The following is a 19,935-nucleotide window of genomic DNA, read 5'->3' on the forward strand; positions in this document are numbered from 1 at the left end:
TTTTAGTATATTATATCCTCGTTGCCAAATATTTCACAAAACATTTATACTATCGCAACCCAAGGAGTTACAAATCTTTTTCTTGGTTTGCATCCTATCCCTATGGTTTATCAAATCTCTCCCACTAAAGCAAATTTCTCTCTCACTAAAGCAGCTTTGCAGTGTCGTTGTGTAGTTTAGTTAAATTTGAATCGTTTTATTTAATTATTAATTCCAATAAGAGTGTAAATGGTAAAATTAATGACGTGTCAAATATCATAGATTGACTTATTGGTCTAAAAAAGTCAAGGTAAATTAAAATAATTTAGAGGAAATTAATGACATGTCATTTCTCATTATTTTTTTTATTTATTTATTAAGTAAGAAATGTATACTCTAATTTAATAATTGTTTTTTTATTGAAAAATAAAACTAGAAACAGAAGTATGTGTGCTATTTCCTCTTTGTTTGTTTAAAAATTTTACATTAAACAAAACATGAAAATTATGCTTCAAGTATATAATATTGTAGATTAATATACTGATTTCTTTTTACACTCAATATGCTATTCTTTAAGTGAAAAAACAAAATAGTACTATTCTTAATATTTTAAGAAAACTGAAAACATATAAAGTAAGAAAAACAAAATTCAAATTTTATTCTTTTATAAATAATCTTTTATTTTTTATTTTAGGTGCACCGTGGGACACAACCTATAAGTTTAAGATATAAGTCAACAATCGCTAAACTATATTCGTATTGGTTTATATAAATAATTTTTAAAACTTGTATATTTTTAAAATGTCGTCAAGATATTCATTAATTGTTACTTAATAAATGGTTCATTTACACATTTCCATTCAACTAAGCATGGAAGAAAAAGACAAGTGCGCCCAAACAAATTAAAATTAAAAAAAAAAAAGGGCTCCCACTTGATTTTCATTTTCAATTATTATTTTCTAAACTGATGCACTAGGTCTCAATCTTCCTGCAAAAGAATGAACGATGAACAAAAATTAAAAAAAAATATATTAAAGAATGTATTTAATTATTTGTAATAGAAAAAATATTTATAACTGAAATTAAATTACTTTTTATGTATTTTCAATATGGTATATATTAATCTTTAAAACATTCATAACTTTTAAATTATATTAATCCTTAGTCTATGTTACACTATTTTTTTAAAATTAGATTAGGTGGGCACAATCCAAGAACTAATTAGACCCGATAAAATAGATGGATGAGTACTCAAGAAAATTCAATTAAAAAAAATAGATTTGAAATTGATACAAATTACGTTTTAGATTAAGTAACATATTGAGTACCTAAACTTTGGCTATCTTACTTATTTACAATTTAAACATTAAAAAGTTTCAATTACATTTGTGAGTTGTTGATTTTGATTATTTTTTTTACATAATAACTTAAATATTGATTTTGCACAACAATTTACTCGATTCAATTACATGCCTAATTAATCTCTGGCGCCACTTTATCTAAACTACAGATAATTTAAATTTCAAAGATTTATTAAAATTTTAAAAAGTTTAAAAACAAAATTAACTGTGAAATATTTATAATTTATATAAAACAGAATTTACCATTACAAGGTTGTCCTGTCCAGACGTGCAAGCAGGCTGCCGAGGAGGAAGCTGTTGGCGCTGGGTCCTCTGCCAATTATAAAATTAGTTTCCATCAATTAACATAATACTCTAATTAAATATGCAATAAAATAATATTAATTTAATGAATGGAATTTTTTTACGCGAAATTATTATTTATTACCTGTAATTTAGGTCGTAGAGTCTCAACCATTGCCATTGATTTTTTATGTACTCCAGGAGCCCCTTGCTGCAATTTCCATTTTAAAATAAACACGCACAAAATAAATAAAAATTTAAATTCAATGCTCAACTTATAATTTTTATTTTTAGTTTTTGGCAAAATGTATTTAGAGAAAAGATCATTTCTACCTCTTTATTTTACTTGTTTTCTTATACCTTTTACGGCTGGGCCAAGCCTTAATTACATTTGGGCCAGCCCAATTTTCTATCTTTCAGTTAAGAAATAAGATTGGGCCCAAGTTTTTATCTTCGGGTTTCAGAATCACCTTGGATAGGGCCCAGTCCGCTGAATCAAAGAAGGCTCGTTCGTTATCCTGCATCCAAACATCACTTTTAACTCCTCTTATTTTCCCACCAAAAAGAAATAATAATTTTCACTTTCCAAACCCCCCAAAAAAAAACCAAAAATTCCACAACAACCTTGATAATATATTAAAATTTTAATATAAAAATATATAACCTTTGAAATCAAGGGCTTCTTCCTTGGCACCAACCCTCCGTACTTCTTTCCCGTGGACATTGCCTATAAAATAATCAACCCAAAAAGAAAAAATCTCATAAATTAATTAATTAGCAAGTAAAGAGATAATTATTATAATTTCCAGGTTGGCAAACGGGTGTCGTTAAAAGGAGGAGACACGTGTACAGGGTTGAAAAACAGGGCTTCCACGTGATCGGGTTTTTGACAGCCCAACGACCCGATCCCAATACGACGTCGTGGTACGCGAACCGCCGACCCACGCCAGGACGCCGTTGGTGAAAAGAAAACGGAGTTCGACATATTTGTGCCGTTTTTTTCTGTCCTCTAGCCGTTGCAGATTCCGGGACCCACAAAAAAGAAAAAGGAGTTTTGAAGCTATAAGGAAACCGACATGTCGTCGAGATGGAAATGATCCGGTGGGGCTGAAACCCAGTCGGGATTGGGTACATCCGGTGTCGTGGCACCGTTTGATTGGAGAATAGAAGTCAAAGTCAACGGACATAATCAAACGGACGCCAAATATGTGTAATATGGTTTGTTTAAAGTAGAAATCAGACGGTTGGTTGAAGAGAGATTTAAAGAGTACCTCATGATCGTGAGATGCACAGAATCCCTCCCCACCATTGAATTCTGCCATATCTAGAGAGAGAGAAGTTAGAGAGAGAAATTTGAGCGAGAGATGAAGCAATGGGAGATTGAAGATGAAGAGATGAGGGGAAGGAGTGGAACTAGGCAAGCAATTTATAGAGAGTTTTGCCAAAAAAAAAATCAATTTAGAGAGAGAGAGAGAGAGATTGTGAACAATATAATAGCTTGAGGAGGGAGGAAAGGGAGAGATGAAAAAGAGAGGGAGAGAAGTGATACAAAAGTGAGAATAATGGGACCGATCTAGAGAGACGACATATATGAAAAGAGAGTTTCAAAAGGTATAATGGAAGGAGTGAGAGGGTAAGATAAGAATATATATATATAAAGAAAAAAAAAGATACCCTCGTCACTTCTACACGTATAACATATTTTTTTCTCACTTATATTCGAATCTGAACATAGGTCAATTGATTAAAATTAGAGGTTTGAATCTCCATCTAATAATAAATTTTATTCTGGTGTCTGATTAGGTTTGTATGTCGTTAATTCTAATACTCTAACATAGTACATTTATTGCATGACGAGTTGAAATTAAGTAGACATTTAGTATTTGAGCGTTGAGTTGAATGAATTAGTAGAGATTTATTAAACATGATATCGAAAGTCTTTGGAATATTTTTTTATAATTTTTTTAAAGAGGAATAACTCCAATGGAGAAAAAACAAATCAATTCTCATCACATTTTTCAATGCACCTACTTCCTCTGTGATTCACATTTTTTAATGCAAATTTTCTCTTTAAAATGTTTTTCCACCGTTGAAAATTAAAAGTGACATCCATTTATATGATTGAATTACGACAATATTTGAGATCAAATGAACCATATAATATTTTCTTGTTTTTTGTTGTTGTTTTTTTTTGGCCCTTTATGTAGGAAATATTGTTTCGTTTGCTATAAGGTTTAGGTTACTTATAACGGCGCTGTCAAAAAAAAAGTTACTGAAACGGCCGTCAGTTGGTCGAACGGAAACGCACGCCAGCTCGTGCTTCTCGCACGTGCCAGCCTTCTAGCCGTTACCGACAACGTTCAAAACCAACCCCCGTTACCACTTTCAACCTTTTACGAATTAAAAGGTTATTTTATAAATTTATAATGACGAAAACTATAACAAAATTCTGCCAAAAGCACACTTATCACAATTTTTTTCTTAATCGTATCCCAACAAAATATATTATAGAATATTCTTTTCTTTTTCCTGCAATTTCCATGGCTTTAGTTACAATAATTGGTGAACTCAACCAAAAAAATAAACATATAAATAAATAAAAAGTTTCAATAATTGGTGAAATGTGGAAGGAAAGATTCACGTGGGAACTTATTGAAAAATCATGATGATGGTGCATTTGAATTTATTAGGAAAAAAAAAACAAAGTGAATGGTTGAAAATTAAATATGATATATATAATACATGAACTAGTACTAAAATTAGACTTTCATATGTACTAACAAAAAAGAAAGCTGACATTCATGTATTGGAGTCATTATAGTATAGTTTTCACTTTTCATCTAGAGTTCTAATAATAATGTTTCTGTTTGTTGTATTCAAAAGTCAAAGTAAAATTTATATAAACCCAATCATTTATGGTTCATAATGTTATGATTTTTATTGGTTGTTTGTCGGTTTTTTGTTTTTTTCTTTCTTCTTTATTTTTTTCTTTTAGTAAAAAAATACAATTGCATTTGATAAGTGTTTATTATTTGGGACAACTAGAGGAATGACTATATTAAATAGTTCTACTTGAAAAATGACCAAAAGTATCTAATATAACAAAAATGGCTATGAGAGAGTTATACTTCAATACTAGAATTTAATATAGACAAATATACCTCCCACCAAAATAGCTAAATTATCCTACTATTATCCCTTAAATTTTGTGGCAAAAATATCCTCGAAACAACTTTTTACTATAGTTTACTTTTAGGAAATAAAATAGTGAATTAAAGTTCAAAATTTTCAAAAATAAAATCTAGATTTAGAAATTTCAAAATTTCAAAAACAAAATCGGTTAAATGAATGATTTGAAAAAAAAAAAATATATATATATATAATGTAGAAAAATATGAAAAATATATGGTCTAACAAAACGTAAATAAAAGTGGAAAATGATTAGAAAAAATAAGATTGAAAAATCAAATCCTATTTTTAAAACTATGGAGGGGGTAGCTACATTGTGAGACACGGAAATTAATACCAAATTCGCGAACCGTCTCATTCTTGCAAAAAAAAAACGTAATCTATCAAAAAAGAACATACAAAAATGGCTACAAATAAAGGTAATGACAAACTAGAAACGTGGTGAAGCACCTGGACGAGGATGAAGCTAAGATATTTTCTTATTCATACGTCGTATATAATAATACTTACGTGATACTGAAAATAGTTTACTTACACTATAATGAGTGACTTGCTTGCACCATTTCATTACTTAGTTTTTACCATGGTTAAAGATAATCTCTATCTAATATAGGGTAAATAAGCGTATAGACAGAATAAAGAAAAAATGCGTTAGTCAGAATAAAGACAGAGTAAATAAAGATACACACAGTATCTGGATTTTTCTTGACTGCAAAAGACGAGATGAGATCATACGACTGCTCACTATAATGACTCATGAGGAAGGAGACTCATTTTCCTTTCCAATCATCTTCCCTATCTTCTACTACTTTCTCTCAACTCTCAATAATTAGATTACCTTAAATATCGATTATTCCAATGTTTGCTTCTAATTTTTGCAAAGTAGGACTCAAATGCACAAATTAAAATGGGATTCAAATGACACAATCCGCACATCCAAAGAATCAAGCTAGAGTAGAGCTTCACTTCAAATGAATATGACAATAAACGGTTTGGATGACATATTTTGTGGCAGAAAACTATCAAGGAGAAGAAAAAAAAAACCTTCAGTTCTTGTATTGTTGAGTTGAATTCTTCTTATAATCTAAATGCTTACCCGATAAATTTCGATCACAGAATCGGAGACTCGAACTTTACAAGTCATTCTCGGCTCCATTTGTTGATCCCTCCATGTCTGAAGGAACTTGAGATTGTTGGGTTGATAAAAAATGGGGATCGATAAGTGTAAGAATATTTAGAAGATGTGATTACAACGGAATTTACTACCCAATTAGTTAGGTTTGTTATAGATTTTAATTAGATTATATGTTGGAGACAAATTAATAATATTTTTAAAATGTTTGAATGATATAAGTAAATTCGGTTGTTTGATAATGTAGATTTGATAGCTTTACAATGTAGAGATTTTGCTGGTTTGGTTACGGAGAAATTTTAGGGATTTGGTAGTTTAATAATGTGATTTATAGAACGTGGGTTGTTGAAAACTGGATGGGTAAAATGGAGAAATCATAAAGAACAATATGGACATGAAATGTGCGGAGGGGTAAATATGGAATTCTACCCCTCCCCTAAAATTCAGGAAATCAAGTATGGTCATATATCCAATTTATGAAAATTTTAGTCATTTTTCATTATTATGATATTCCGTAGGTAGCCATTTCTTAGGATTTCCCTTATTATTTCTTTAACTTGTTTCAATTGGAAAAGAAAAAAAACAGGTTAAGTAATCATTGGTTGGTTCTTGTTCTCTTAAAATTTTATATTAAAATTAAAATTTTAAAAATTATATTTTATATTAACTTTTTTATATTCAATATGCAGTTGTAAGTCAAAAAAAATTAAAATAATACTTTTTATTTATGTTTTGGAAAAATCGAAAATAAAAAACTAGATTTAATTGTTGCCAAAATAAAAAACTTGATGGCTGAAATTCACTGTATTTTTTTTAACTGTTTTTAGTTAAAAAAAAACTGATTTCACACTCCCAAAACAAAATAAATTTAAACTAATAAAACTAAATGTACTCATGGAAATTTTTATGAGTAAAATCGTCAGAAATGCCTTTCTCAAACATTTAAAAAAAAAAGATACAAGAAACAAAAATATTATCAAACAAACTCTTAAAAATTAATATAATTTTATGGACCTATTTCGTTGATGTATCTTCAACACTGTTACTTTCAAGAAATTATAGTGCTCAAAAGAAGTCTACGCTCTGTATAGATAACATCATACGATTTCGATTCTATTCTATTCTATTGGCCTTCAGAATCAGGGTAATGATTAACAAAGACAATCGAGAGCATTCGTATTTCATAGTCAGAGGTGAAATTATTGGATTTATGAAAGACGAACAACTGCGAAAGCATTTACCAAGGACATTCGTATTTCATATTCAGAGGTGAAATTCTTGGGTTTATGAAAGACGAACAATTACGAAAGTATTTGTCAATGATGTTTTCATTAATCAAGAACGAAAATTAGGTGCTCGAAGATGATCAGATACGGTCTTAAACTCAACCATAAACGATGTCGTCTAAGGATTGACGGATGGTTCCATATGGATAAATTTGTTACCGTAAGCAAATATAATTAAATAGATGAAATTTGAAATACTATAACCGTAGAAGGAAAATCGAACGATGATTAAAAAAATAATCTTTTTAAAAATAAATCATGCACTAAATTTATCAAATAAATAAACAATAATAATAATATTAAAAAACAAAGTGTTTATAGAGTTTCAATATTATATAAGTGACCTTTTTTCTAATTTGTTCGAGTGTCCACTGTCCACCTCACCTTTTCAACAGCAAAAATAATAAAAACTAGTGTTTTATATAACCTTAGCATAATTAAATTAAAATTGTGAACTTGAAAAGACTTGGTTAATACCTATATTTCCGACAAAAAGTCATGAATTTGAATTTAAATTTTCACCCTTACAGATTGTTGTACTAAAAAAAATATAATTATGAAAATTATTAAACACCTTAAACATACATTTTTATCATAATTAAAATTAAACTTAATCGTTAGAGAATGTTGGTAATTTTTGTGTCCACTATCTGGTTCGTGGGACTTTCGAATTAGAGGAATCGCGAATCAGTGTCTTATTTATTCTTAATAAAAGTTTATTCTTTTCTTAAAACAAAAAAACAAAAAAAAAAACTTAATCTTTAAAGTAAATTTAACCTGTCTCAAAAAAAAATGTAAATTGTTTAACCTAAATTTCATAGCCTTTTCTGTTATATCTGCACTAATTGCAGAGAGAGAAAAAGAACAAATTCATTAAATTTACTTGACATTAATACTAAGTTGTTTTACATCCCTACTGCTTTAATTAATTAATTAATCAATTGTTAGATTTTTCTTAGTGAGTTTATTTATTAACAAGTAACAACCTCTCTCTTTAATTTTCATTTCAATGTTAATAATATTCGCTTCCAACTGATTTCTTCTTCTTTTTTTTTTTTCTTAGTTTTCATTTTAGGGTGTTCTCGTAAATGATTTATTTTTTCTATATAAAAAACAAATAATATTTTCTTCCTCTCCGAAACAAAGAATTTATGAATATTGATTTGAATGTATATAAAATAATTTATTAATAACCATATTGTTTTTTATTTTTTTAATTTAGGTTATAAACACTACTCTCAAAATTTTGTTCCTTTGTTTTGGTGCTACTTGTCAAATATATATTAAGCCAAAATTTTAGAACTTTAAAAAATACTTAAAAAAAATTAAGAAATAGATATAAATTTTAAAGAGATACAGTGAAAAACTAAAAACTCAATTATTTAAGCCTCGTTTTAATCATGTTTTTCTTTGGTATGTTTTCATCTTTCTTGAACGTACATTTGAGTTTGAACTTAACAAATTTTTAAAAATTACGCCCCATTTGATAATTACTTATTTTTAGTTTTCTATTTTGAAAATCTCACAATTTTCTTTAATATGTTTTAACGCTTTTAAAAAACATATTTGAACTCTTAATCAAATTTCAAAAATAAAAATATATTTTTGAAACTACTTTTTCTTTACTTATCAATTTAACTTAAATTTTTAAAAACTCTTTAATATGTTTTAACGCTTTTAAAAAACATAGTTGAACTCTTAATCAAATTTCAAAAACAAAAATATATTTTTGAAAACTAATTTTTCTTTATTTATCAATTTAACTTAAATTTTGAAAAATGTTTTTAAAAAATAGATGCAAAACAGAAAGGAGTGTTTCTGATATACTCTTAAAAATAGAAAACCAGAAACAAAATTGTTAGCAAATATGACTTACTTTTTTTAGTTTTCAAATTTCAGATTTTAGTCTACATTTTAAAGCATTTTGAAAAAGTTCATGCAAAACAAAAACACGGGACATTGGAACAATCAAGTCTTTGGGATGAGATGCCCACGTGTGAGGAATTCTAGTCTTTCTTCATTAATAGGCTGGCTACACAAATAAGGTGTGCAACAAAATATACAGTGAAAGCAGTGTTTACTAACTTTATTATTAAAAAAAAAAACATGGTTATTAAGTGGAGCCTAATTTTGGTTTACAACCAGAGCTAAAAGTTAAAAAAAAAAAGAACTTAACAACAAAGGTTAAAGACAATTCGAAAGTGTCTCTTACCGATCTTTATTATAATTATATACTTATATCCGTAGAAATTCAAACATTCGACCTCTAAGAAAAGGTACAAATGACTTGACCATGAATCCTGAACCTATCTTATTAGAATGTAGTGAAACTGATAACAACTATTTATAAACTTGGTTTGTGAGCTGTGTAGTGTGTATTAGAATTTAGAATACAAACTCAGTACCTGCGGAAGCAGCTCATTCCGGTGGGGCTGTCTAAGCTTGGCTCATATTACAACTTGCTGATCTTAACAGGCCCCATCTCCTTAGCCTTCGCTCTCAGCAGATGCTTTTGAACCTTCCCAGTTGCGGTTTTTGGTAGATCCCCAAATACCACAGATTTTGGGACCCAGTAAGCTGGCATCTTGGACTTACAAAACTTCATAATATCCTCAGCCATCCGCTGCTCATCTGCCTTATCTACCTTCGACTTCAACGTCACGAAAGCACAAGGAGATTCTCCCCACCGCTCGTCTGCCCTTGCGACAACCGATGCCTCCAGTATTGCTGGGTGCTGGTAGAGAAAGTTCTCTATCTCCACACTGCTAATGTTCTCGCCTCCAGAAATGATGATATCCTTTGATCTGTCTTTCACTTCGATATAACCGTCGGGATGCTTCACGCCGAGGTCACCGGAGTGAAACCACCCATTTGCGAAGGTTTCTTTGTTCGCTTCGGGGTTCTTTAAGTAACCTTTCATGACAGCATTCCCACGCATTACGATCTCTCCGACAGTTTTTCCATCAGATGGAATGGGTTGCATTGTTTGGGTGTTCACAACTTCTAGACCCTCCAACGCAACGTACCGTACACCTTGACGAGCGTTCATTCGCGCTTGGGTTTCTGGAGGCAATGAGTCCCACTCTGGCTTCCATGCACATACTGTAGAGGGGCCATAAGTTTCAGATAGGCCGTAGGTGTGGGTGATCCGGAAGCCCTTCTGTGCCATGGCGTATAATACAGCAGGCGGTGGAGCAGCTCCTGCTGTCATTACATGGACAACATGAGGAAGGGGAAGGATAGTATCTTCTTGAGGGGCATTAACAATGGTATTAAGAACCACAGGTGCAGCACAAAAGTGTGTTACTTTATGTTTCGCTATGGCTGAATAAACTGCCTTAGCTGTAACCTGTACCAATGACCGAAAAGAAAAACTTGCTGTCAAGAAGAATCATATAACATGGGCAATGTTCTACAGTAATTAGAAGCCAGGAAAATAACTTTCTGGTGATATTACACTAGAAAGCCATAAAAACATGCCATCGTTGAATTTCTCAAGGGAAAGGAGCTCTATTGAAAAGTATCCAATAGTATAGTAAAGCATTTGAAAAATTGAAAAGAGCTTTATTGCCTGATGATGAGCCATGAAAATGATGCCCTCCCGCAAAGTGGAGCTCATTGCATCACAGCGTCATGGAATGAATTGAGTTCATAAGAATCTTCCATTTTAATTTCCAAAACCTTTTTAATGTTTCTGTTTCTATTCGATCTATTATCGTTTGGATTTATCATACTAGGAACTATTCAATAAACAGCAAAAAAAATTCTTGTTGATACCTGTCGGAGGCATATACTTGTCCCGCAGAGAGCAGCCAGTGCCCACGTGTAACACCAACCATTGCAATGGAACATTGGCAGAGTCCAAAGATATATAGCTCCCTCATTCATCCCCCACACCAGGCCTGCACTCAAAGACATGACATATGCCCCTCGGTGGCTCAAAACCACCCCTTTAGGACTTGCAGTTGTACCAGATGTATAGCCAAGAGTAATGCTCTGCCATTCATCCTCTGGTGGTTTCCAAGCATACTCAGGATTACCCATTTCCAGGAATTTCTCGTATTCAATGGCCCCTTTGGATAAAGCATATTTCAGTGCCTCCGGATCGCAGTTTTCATCACCAATAACAATTAGAAGTGGCTTGTAATGGCTATGGCCTTTTTCAGCTAGGAGTTTCAAAGCTTCTTCTGCTAAGGGAAAAAACTCTTGATCCACCATTACAACTGCAGATGATGAGTGGCCGAGAAGAAAAGAAATTGTTGGTGCATTTAGACGTATATTAACACAATTCAGAACAGCTCCAGACATGGGAACTCCAAAATGAGCTTCATAGATAGCTGGGATATTCGGTGCAATTACTGCAACCTAAATGCAACATCAAGAAACCAATCGTTGTTTTATACAGTTAACATCAGTAACTTGCCTAGATAAGTACATATCGGAAAGATCACAAAACTCCCAGGATTATGCCCAAGAAAAGTTGATCTTCAAGCAATTTAATCGACTCTGCTCTCAAAGCACCGTGTCATAACTGGAATGTGCAATTTCCTAAAGTCAAAGTGAGAGCTCAAAGGAACATACGTGGAAAGTCATAGACTATTTTGTAACATGATCGTTGTATGATGAATTTCTGGAATTATTAACAAGATTACAGCCATTTCGAAGCATTACAGCCTGAAAAAAAGTTGAGTTATCGAATATTAGGAGCCAAAAAATCCCACGCCCACGCTTGTATGTTCAATTCAAGCCTATAAAGAATAAACCTTACTGTTTTTCGTTCCACATCATAAAGTAAGCTGCATGACAAGACCAAGACTAAAATCCGACCAATACTTCCCTAAAAAGCCAATTATATAATCGTCACTTTATGCTAGAAACGAGCCTAATGCGATTTTCTCCTCCATACTCAAGTTGACTTTTATCATCAAGAAGCAAACCGCACAAAAACTAATCCGTCCAACAATTACTTTCCACACACCGATTTGGCTATTTTACCGATAAAACCCAAGGCCAGTCTGAAGGATTACTCTCAGCGACGACAGTTAACCACCGGCAAAAATGATAAAAAATAAAAATAAATAAATAAATATACCGTGTGTCCAGCGCCGATGGAATGGTGCGAAAGAGCAGATGCCAGACGGCGGCACCGGCGGTAAGTCTGGAGCCAGGTGTAGCGGCGAGATCCATGAACGACCGATAATCTGGAAGGATGAACCAAGGCAGCTCTCTCGAGGAACCACAGCGGCGTTAAGGCCGTGTAGTTTGCTTCGTTCTTCGGCAGATCGTCTATATCTCCGGCTCCGGCTCCGGCTCCGGCCATCACTCGGCAATCGAGTTCCTCTCTCTCTCTCTCTCTCTCTCTCTCTCTCTCTCTCTTATTTTTTTCCTCTCTCTCTAGCAACAAATGTCAGGCGCTGATACAGTGAGAGAAAGCGGTCGAGCCGAGAGTTTATATAGCACCGGAGCTGTAGAGAGAGAAGCCATCGGACGGCTGCAGACGGTCCAGACGTTTTGAGTCTGTGATTGATCAGACTTTTTTCTTTTACTGCCCAATTCCCAGGAGTGATAAATTTTTTATTTTGTAAGCAACACCATAAATATTATCTTATTTTAAATCAGTTGTTTATTTTTTATTTACACCTCTATAAAACATGTTGTACCAAAAATAAAAACAAAATAGGAAATGTTTAAATTCCTGTAACATGTTGGATTCGAATTCATTATCTTTTGATCGAAGATAGGTAACTTAACTTGTCGAACTAGTTTCATGTTAGTCCAATCCTCGTTAACTTAATTTCAAATGCAAGTTTTTTCCGTTAACTTTTAATATTTGTATTTTTAAAAGATTCTAATAAATTTTTGAAATGACATTCTAAAAAGTAGCTATATTTAAAAAAATCTTTTATATATTTTTTTTTAAGTACAATAGGTAGGGTGAGAGATCGAACTCACAACTTTTTAATTATAGATATATGTTAGTTGATTTTTGGACGAGTCAGACAAACATATAGACTTATTATAATATTTTAAAATACAAATAAGTTTTTAAAATACACACGTCGAAATTAATAATTTAATATAGCTTTTATTTAGTTTCAAACTTGATGTATTAGTCTTGAAAATTTAGAAATTCATTAAATTGCAAAAATACATTTGTTTAAAAAACTCCTTCAATTATGTTCAATAATACTCTTGACATTTCATAAACGTTTTAAAAATACATATTGATCAAACATTTGTCAATATTTTAAATAGAAAGTTGACCTAACAACATATGGAACGACGTGACAATTAAATCCCCAAATTTACTCTAAAAATATTTTTTCTCCATTTTCAAAAGTTTGCTTCTCCGTTTTACCTTAGTTCTTGCATAATCTTCATTTTAAGAGCAAACTTATTTCATGTTTGCCATTTTCCGGACTTACTCTAAGTGAGCTTCCACATAATTATCACATCATCCCAATTTCTTATGCACTAATTTTTTTGTTCAAAATATCACCTGATGTTTATTTAAATGTGATAAAAATATTTAAAATTTTAAATTAGGAGTGTTTTTTTAAACAAATGATAAAATTGAAAGGTCGTTTTGTGTGTGTGTGTGTGTGTGTGTGTGTGTGTAATTTAGCCATTAAAATTAAATCATCTATGAAATAAAACCATTAATTTTGTTGAAATAAATGGCAGGCGGCTCTTCCATGGCTCATGTCTTTTCGACATATCCATATGGTCCATGGGAGTTGTATTAATTTAATTGCCAATTTGTATTTCTCGACTCGATGGTGACGTCATGCCACTAGGTTTCCAATTATTTAAATTTTTTGTCCTATAAATCCTAACCACTTATTACCCGATTGTTTGTATTACAAAATATTCCTTTAAATATAGTTTTATCGAATTTATCGTGGTTTCTTCTTTTTAATTTTGATTTCTCAAGAGGCAGTAGAATTTTAAATTAAACAAGTCTATAATTTTTTTTTTCCATTTTTGATGTAGAAATTTGGATTCTTATGCAAAGGAGTTCTTTTCTAAAACGTTCTCAAAATAATTGTCTGGTATATATATTTTTTCCCTAGAGCAATTTATGGTCTATAGCACATATTAAAATAACTTTAAAATTTTTTCACAATATCACTGTTACAATTTACTCTTTTCTTTTTAAGAAATTTAAGGGGACCATTCAAATATTTGTAAATATAACAACAAGATTATGATTTGACAATATTTTTAAATATTTTTCGTATCTATTTATATGTTTTTTATATAATTTATGTTTTATCCTCGTATATCACTTATTTTACTCGTGATATGTACCATATAATCACAAAGTTATTTTAGTATTTTTGGTGGATGAGGTTTGGATTTTTTTTTCTTGCTATATTTAGAAAGCTAGAAGGGACAAATTTGTATCTTCTTAAATATGTGTCGTTGTATTTAAGATAATTTGATTCTTCTTAAATATGTCCTGTGACTTTATATTCTTTTAGTAGAAAAGTTTAAAAAAATCTATATCAATAATAATAAAAAAAAATGTTCCCAATACAGGAAAAATGACAAATTTAAAAAGCTTGAAATACACTTTCGTTGAACAAGAAAGAGATTCACGGGTCACATAAATATTTTTTGAGTTTTGTTCAAAATTATTTTTAAAATTGTGATTATGTTGTACATAAAAATTTATGTTATTTTTCCGTCAATTCGAACCTAACTCAAGCAAATCAAATTCCCAAACACCATTTCAAATGTTGATGATGTGATTCTATTCTATAATTATTAAACACAAACAAAAATTTACTATTTTATAAAGAACTTTTATTATATATAGAAGAAAAAATAATTTGTGAGTTTTTACGACATCTATATTCAGTTTGTGAGTTTTATTTTATTTTTATATTAGAGATATATATCTGATTCTACTATATTTAATTGTCAATAAAATTCGTAAGATATTAAATTTTAGGTAATTTTAAATTTGTCCAAAATAATCAGATTCCTAGCATTAGGTTTTTGTAGCTACATATAAGTCTGTAAGTAATGGTACGCTCTTTATTCATTTAATAAAATCATTTAATATCCAATACAACGTTGAAAATAGGTGGGACCCAGATAAAATGTAGATATATTCCCAAATATGGTATTTAACCAACTATACATAACAATTATCCAAAGTCTTCCCAAAAAAAACACACACACACCTCAATCAAAAAGATTATTTATTAAAAATTAAAATTGAATATTTGAATATTTTAAAATTAAATTAAATTAATAGATAAATAGTTCAGAAGGTTACGCAATTGATAAAATCCTTACCTTGTGGACTAATTCAAATTGGCCCCTCCAATTTGACTTCAAAATTTATACATTTTTCCGTCAGATTCAATTAATTTAATCACTCTGGTGGTTAACTATTTGGTTTTTAATTATATTTTTGAAAACTGTGCTGATTTACTTATAATTTATTTAATCCGTTTTCACCTTTTTTTATCAACATATTTTGAATTTTCAACCAAATTTAAAAAATAAAAAACTACTTTTTTAATTCTAAAGATCTAGCTTAAATTTTGAAAATGTTTTAAAATATATAACAAAGCAAATAAACCTATAACTAAAACTAGTGTTTATAAGCTAAAATTTCAAAACAAAATTTAAAAAACAAAAAGAAACATGATTATATATTCATTTTTATCCCAAAAAGGGTAAGAGCGATATTAAAAATTCACCGAATAATCTCGGCATTCAAAAGTAGAAACAAAAAAACGAAAACAAAAACGAAAACGAATGGAAATGTCGCAATGGCCAAAAATCCCACTTGTGTTTGACTTTTGAGAGAAATTTATCCACTTCTTTGTAAATTATTTTTATTGTTTTTATAATCTAATATTAATAAATATTTTTTAGTACAAATATTAAAAAATATTTTAAAAGTAAATAATAGTGATTGTTCACGATTTTTTAATATTATTGTTTTCTGAACTCAAATTTGAAAATATATTAATTACGAAACTTGTTTTTCAAATACCGTAGTTTTGTTTAGGTGGATGCAAAATCGTCTTTTCAAAATTACACGTGTCACGATGTTCATTAAATGATGTGGCAAAAATTTGTCATGGTGGTCACAGTTCTAACTCATCATCCAAGAATTATTGTGTATAAAGTTTTAATGTATAATGTTCATATAATTATTTTTAAAATAATTAAAATTTGAATAAGTATTATTTATTTAGACGTTCTCTTCTTCCTTAAAATAAAATAATTACTATCTAGAAAATTCATATAATTGTGTTATTTGTGGGTAAAAGTAACAGCATCAACTTAAGAATTTCGAATTACACGAATGAATATTGAGGGGACGAGCTTTCTACATATCCAGAAAGGATCGTGAAAATTTAAAAGACACTTAGAATATGTTTATAAAGTTACTATTATATATTAGGATTTTTTTAAAGTTATTATTATATATGTTAAAAAAAAAGCTGAAATTTCTTATATCTCATAGGTTTCAGCTCAAAATGAACAATTCAGGTGAAGAAATACACAGTATAAAATGCAATTTATATATATCTGTATCTACTGCTCAAATGGTTCACATTCCAAACTTAGAAGAACACATTAATTAATAGAACACAGAAATACAAATGAAAAACATCAAAATTTGTAACAACAAACAGAAGGGAAAATCATCATCATTTCGATATATATACACAGTGGGAACACACGGAATATATATCTTCTCTACTTTCTTTCCCTTCAATTCAATAGCTTTATACAACCTCGACCCAAATCATCGCGAGCTTCCACCAATCCAATTATTCATAATTTTTCAAGAATGAGTACACAACGACGAAGACGAAGCTCAAGACGAGGACGATGAGGACAACGTCGATGACGACTCGAATGGTTCCTGCTCCGCGCAGCTGAGGACCTCGTGGGGTCCGGCTTCTTCCCGGCCGACGCCCATGAGGTCGAGGTAATGCAAGTAATGGGAGATGGCATTGTTCATGGAGTCAACTTCACCCTGGCCACAGGCAGAATCGCCATAGAGGACGTTGATGGTGGTGCCAAAGCCAGGGACTCGCTTGGCGAGCGTGTCGTTCTTGGTGGGTTTCCATTTGCCTACGAACACATCATGGGCTGAGGGCAGGTTCTTCTTCGCTGGGGTCATCCACCTCCAAATTGCAGCCTCAAATGCTATAGTCGCATTGTCTTCAATGTACTCTGGGTGGTTCAACAGATCAATTTTCAAGGCCTCGCCTGTCTTTCCATAGTTGTAGTTCCTGACATGGGAAAAGCCACCACACTCACCCCACACTCATTCCATCAAGCTTCTAACTACAAATTTAGTCTATAATAACTGGAAAATTGGTTGTCACACCGATATATCATTTTTCTACTATCCATAAACTTGCATTGACACACCTATTATAAAAGTTATCATTTATGCGATAAAGAATATTACTGATATACCATTTTTGTATAATCAATAAAGTAATAATATACTAATATAAAGTACACCACTGATGCACTATTTTTGTATAATTAATTTTGTATCATTGATAACGTCCACTATTGATATACTAATATAAAGTATATCACTAATATTCTATTTTTGTATCATTAGCAAAGTGGATACCACCGCTAAATCTATGAAGTATATTACTAATATACAAGTTTTTATATTTACGTCATTTTTACAACATATCCTATCATGCAACAAATTTACAATTATTTAAGCTAAATTTACTATTATCACAAAAACCCTATACCAAAGTCATATTTTTCAAGACATGTTTGGGAGTGATTTTGGTATAACCAATAATGACTTTTGTCCTTTCTTAAAACACTTGTATATAATTGTCAAACAATGGGGCATAATTAGGATGGTGATTGCCAAAATCAAAATCAATCCCATTTAAAATAGCAATGTTTGACAATAATATACCGATGAGTTTAGAAAATGGTAAAAGTAATTTTCACCATGCCAATATCTCTCAAACATTTATGCCGTCATTATAACATCATTAGATAACCAATGATATGATTTACCTATACCCTCCACTGAATAAAAGTTGTTTGAGTTCATTAGAGGTCGCAGACAAGGTGGTAGACAGATGTCAAGAGAAGGGAGAATAAAATGAAATTATATTAAAATTTCATGTTGGTCCCTATATGTTGGTACTTGTTATATTTTAATTTTTATGTAACTAAATGTTAGAATTTAGTCTCTCCACTTGCAATAAATCTTAAAAATTGCTCTCAAAAACCTCAAAAACTAATGATGTCATTTCTTGAATGGGAGTTGGAGTTAATTATTATTAATTCTTTTTAAGCCAAATGTAAATTAACCTCAAACTAAAAGATGAAACTATTTTGAATGTAGGTATAGAGACAAAAATAATACTCTAACCAACCCTTCTCACTTCTTGAAGTAACTTATGTCAGCTCTATTTTCACCATTCTTTTAGTGTTAAGAAGGATTGGAGATTCAAACATCACAACTTTCAGTAAGCTCAATGATTAGATGACTTTCTGTAACTATGAAATCAAAATTCAAGTTGAAAACACAACCAATGAACTGATGAAAGGGCAGGATAGGATATAATTCAGTAATTGAAACTTTCATCAAACACTTGGCGTGCTTAAAATGGAACAGGGTTAAGATAACTGATGATGATGAATGAGCAGATGCAGACATACCAGTAGATGGGCAAGGCACCGCGGCCATGGTAAGAAACTCCAGGAGTACAGGGATAAGTGAGCTTGAAATACTCATCACAGTACAATTTATCAGGGCTCAGCTCCTTGTTGTAGCACAGTCCCCATGCCAATGGACCTCCCGTCGCCACTCCATATCCGCCTGAAACATTCAATAAATTTCCCCCAATAAGCACACACGCACAGAGATAGAGGAAGAAGAAGAAGAAGAAAGAAGAAGGTTACATTACATGTGGTTTTGCTCCCAACATGACCTAGAAAAGCAGCGATTTCCTTCATCCCCTGAAGCTTCCCTCCGGTGGTACCGAATCCATGCGGCTGGAACGAAGCAGCCGCCGTAATGAAGGATCGGTAGTCCCAGAACCCAGCGGCGTGGGCCACCGGCGAGTTCCGCTTGGCGAACAGATTCTCAAATTGATATGTCTGAAAGTAATCGGAAATGGTATGATTACAGCAATACTCGGACCAGCCCTTACACTCCCACCCTTTGTCGCACAGCTTCTTCCCCTTCACGACCTTCACCAATGGCTTGACGGAGGATTCGGAATCCGGATCCGATTGGGCTCCGGTGACGGCGAGAAGCAGAACCAGAAGCCAGAGGCAGTTGGATTCCATGGCGATGCGTGAAGAAATGGGGGAGAGAGGGTAGGGATTTAAAATGGGAATGGGGAAATTGCTTCATTTGAGAGGGAAAGGGATGGAAAATGAAAGTACAGCTTGGTTAGGAGGGGGAGAATTTTCAGAGTTGGAGGAGAAACAGTGTTGCTGCAAACTTTTTTCTTACTCTGTTTCTTCTCCCAACTTTGAGTGATTTGCAAGCAATGTAAACTTTAAATTGGAGGAATATTGCTTGTGCTGTTGAATCTACTACAACCTGCAAATTTGGAATTTTCTTTTCTTTTCTTTTCCCCGAAAATGTGGTGGGTTGATTGAAACTCAATGGCAGGCCCAACCCAGAAGAAAATTAAGTACACGCTGGTTTGAGTAGATAATATTT

At 31.7% G+C, this 19,935-nt stretch overlaps 3 protein-coding genes across 5 annotated transcripts; all 3 read right to left on the reverse strand.

Annotated features, from left to right (window-relative positions):
• Positions 1–746: 746 nt before the first annotated feature.
• Positions 747–3,205, reverse strand: LOC111009410 (uncharacterized). 2 transcript variants are annotated; one of them, XM_088123695.1, is made up of 7 exons: positions 2,894–3,205; positions 2,473–2,631; positions 2,287–2,349; positions 2,093–2,140; positions 1,768–1,833; positions 1,584–1,652; positions 747–967 (listed from the first exon to the last, which is right to left on the reverse strand). In XM_088123695.1, the coding sequence occupies exons 1-7, from the start codon at positions 2,942–2,944 to the stop codon at positions 959–961; spliced, it is 465 nt and encodes a 154-aa protein (XP_087979821.1). In that variant the 5' UTR covers positions 2,945–3,205; the 3' UTR covers positions 747–958. The 2 variants fall into 2 exon arrangements, with proteins under 2 accessions (XP_087979821.1, XP_022138174.1); XM_022282482.2 differs by lacking the exon at positions 2,473–2,631 and having other exon boundaries at positions 2,894–3,180.
• Positions 3,206–9,413: 6,208 nt separating this feature from the next.
• AAE7 (acyl-activating enzyme 7) lies at positions 9,414–12,656 on the reverse strand. Of its 2 annotated transcripts, XM_022282381.2 has the most exons (4): positions 12,322–12,463; positions 11,811–11,903; positions 11,007–11,594; positions 9,414–10,578 (listed from the first exon to the last, which is right to left on the reverse strand). In XM_022282381.2, the coding sequence occupies exons 2-4, from the start codon at positions 11,820–11,822 to the stop codon at positions 9,682–9,684; spliced, it is 1,497 nt and encodes a 498-aa protein (XP_022138073.1). In that variant the 5' UTR covers positions 11,823–11,903; positions 12,322–12,463; the 3' UTR covers positions 9,414–9,681. The 2 variants fall into 2 exon arrangements, with proteins under 2 accessions (XP_022138073.1, XP_022138072.1); XM_022282380.2 differs by lacking the exon at positions 11,811–11,903 and having other exon boundaries at positions 12,322–12,656.
• A 4,152-nt stretch (positions 12,657–16,808) lies between these two features.
• Positions 16,809–19,696, reverse strand: CTL2 (chitinase-like protein). Its single transcript, XM_022282603.2, has 3 exons — positions 19,169–19,696; positions 18,921–19,080; positions 16,809–17,500 (listed from the first exon to the last, which is right to left on the reverse strand). The coding sequence occupies exons 1-3, from the start codon at positions 19,551–19,553 to the stop codon at positions 17,080–17,082; spliced, it is 966 nt and encodes a 321-aa protein (XP_022138295.1). The 5' UTR covers positions 19,554–19,696; the 3' UTR covers positions 16,809–17,079.
• Positions 19,697–19,935: the final 239 nt, after the last annotated feature.

This window comes from Momordica charantia (genome assembly GCF_013281855.1).
Source record: "Momordica charantia cultivar OHB3-1 chromosome 5 unlocalized genomic scaffold, Mcharantia_2.0 BLBB01000005.1, whole genome shotgun sequence".
In the NCBI taxonomy this organism is placed as follows: Eukaryota; Viridiplantae; Streptophyta; class Magnoliopsida; order Cucurbitales; family Cucurbitaceae; genus Momordica; species Momordica charantia.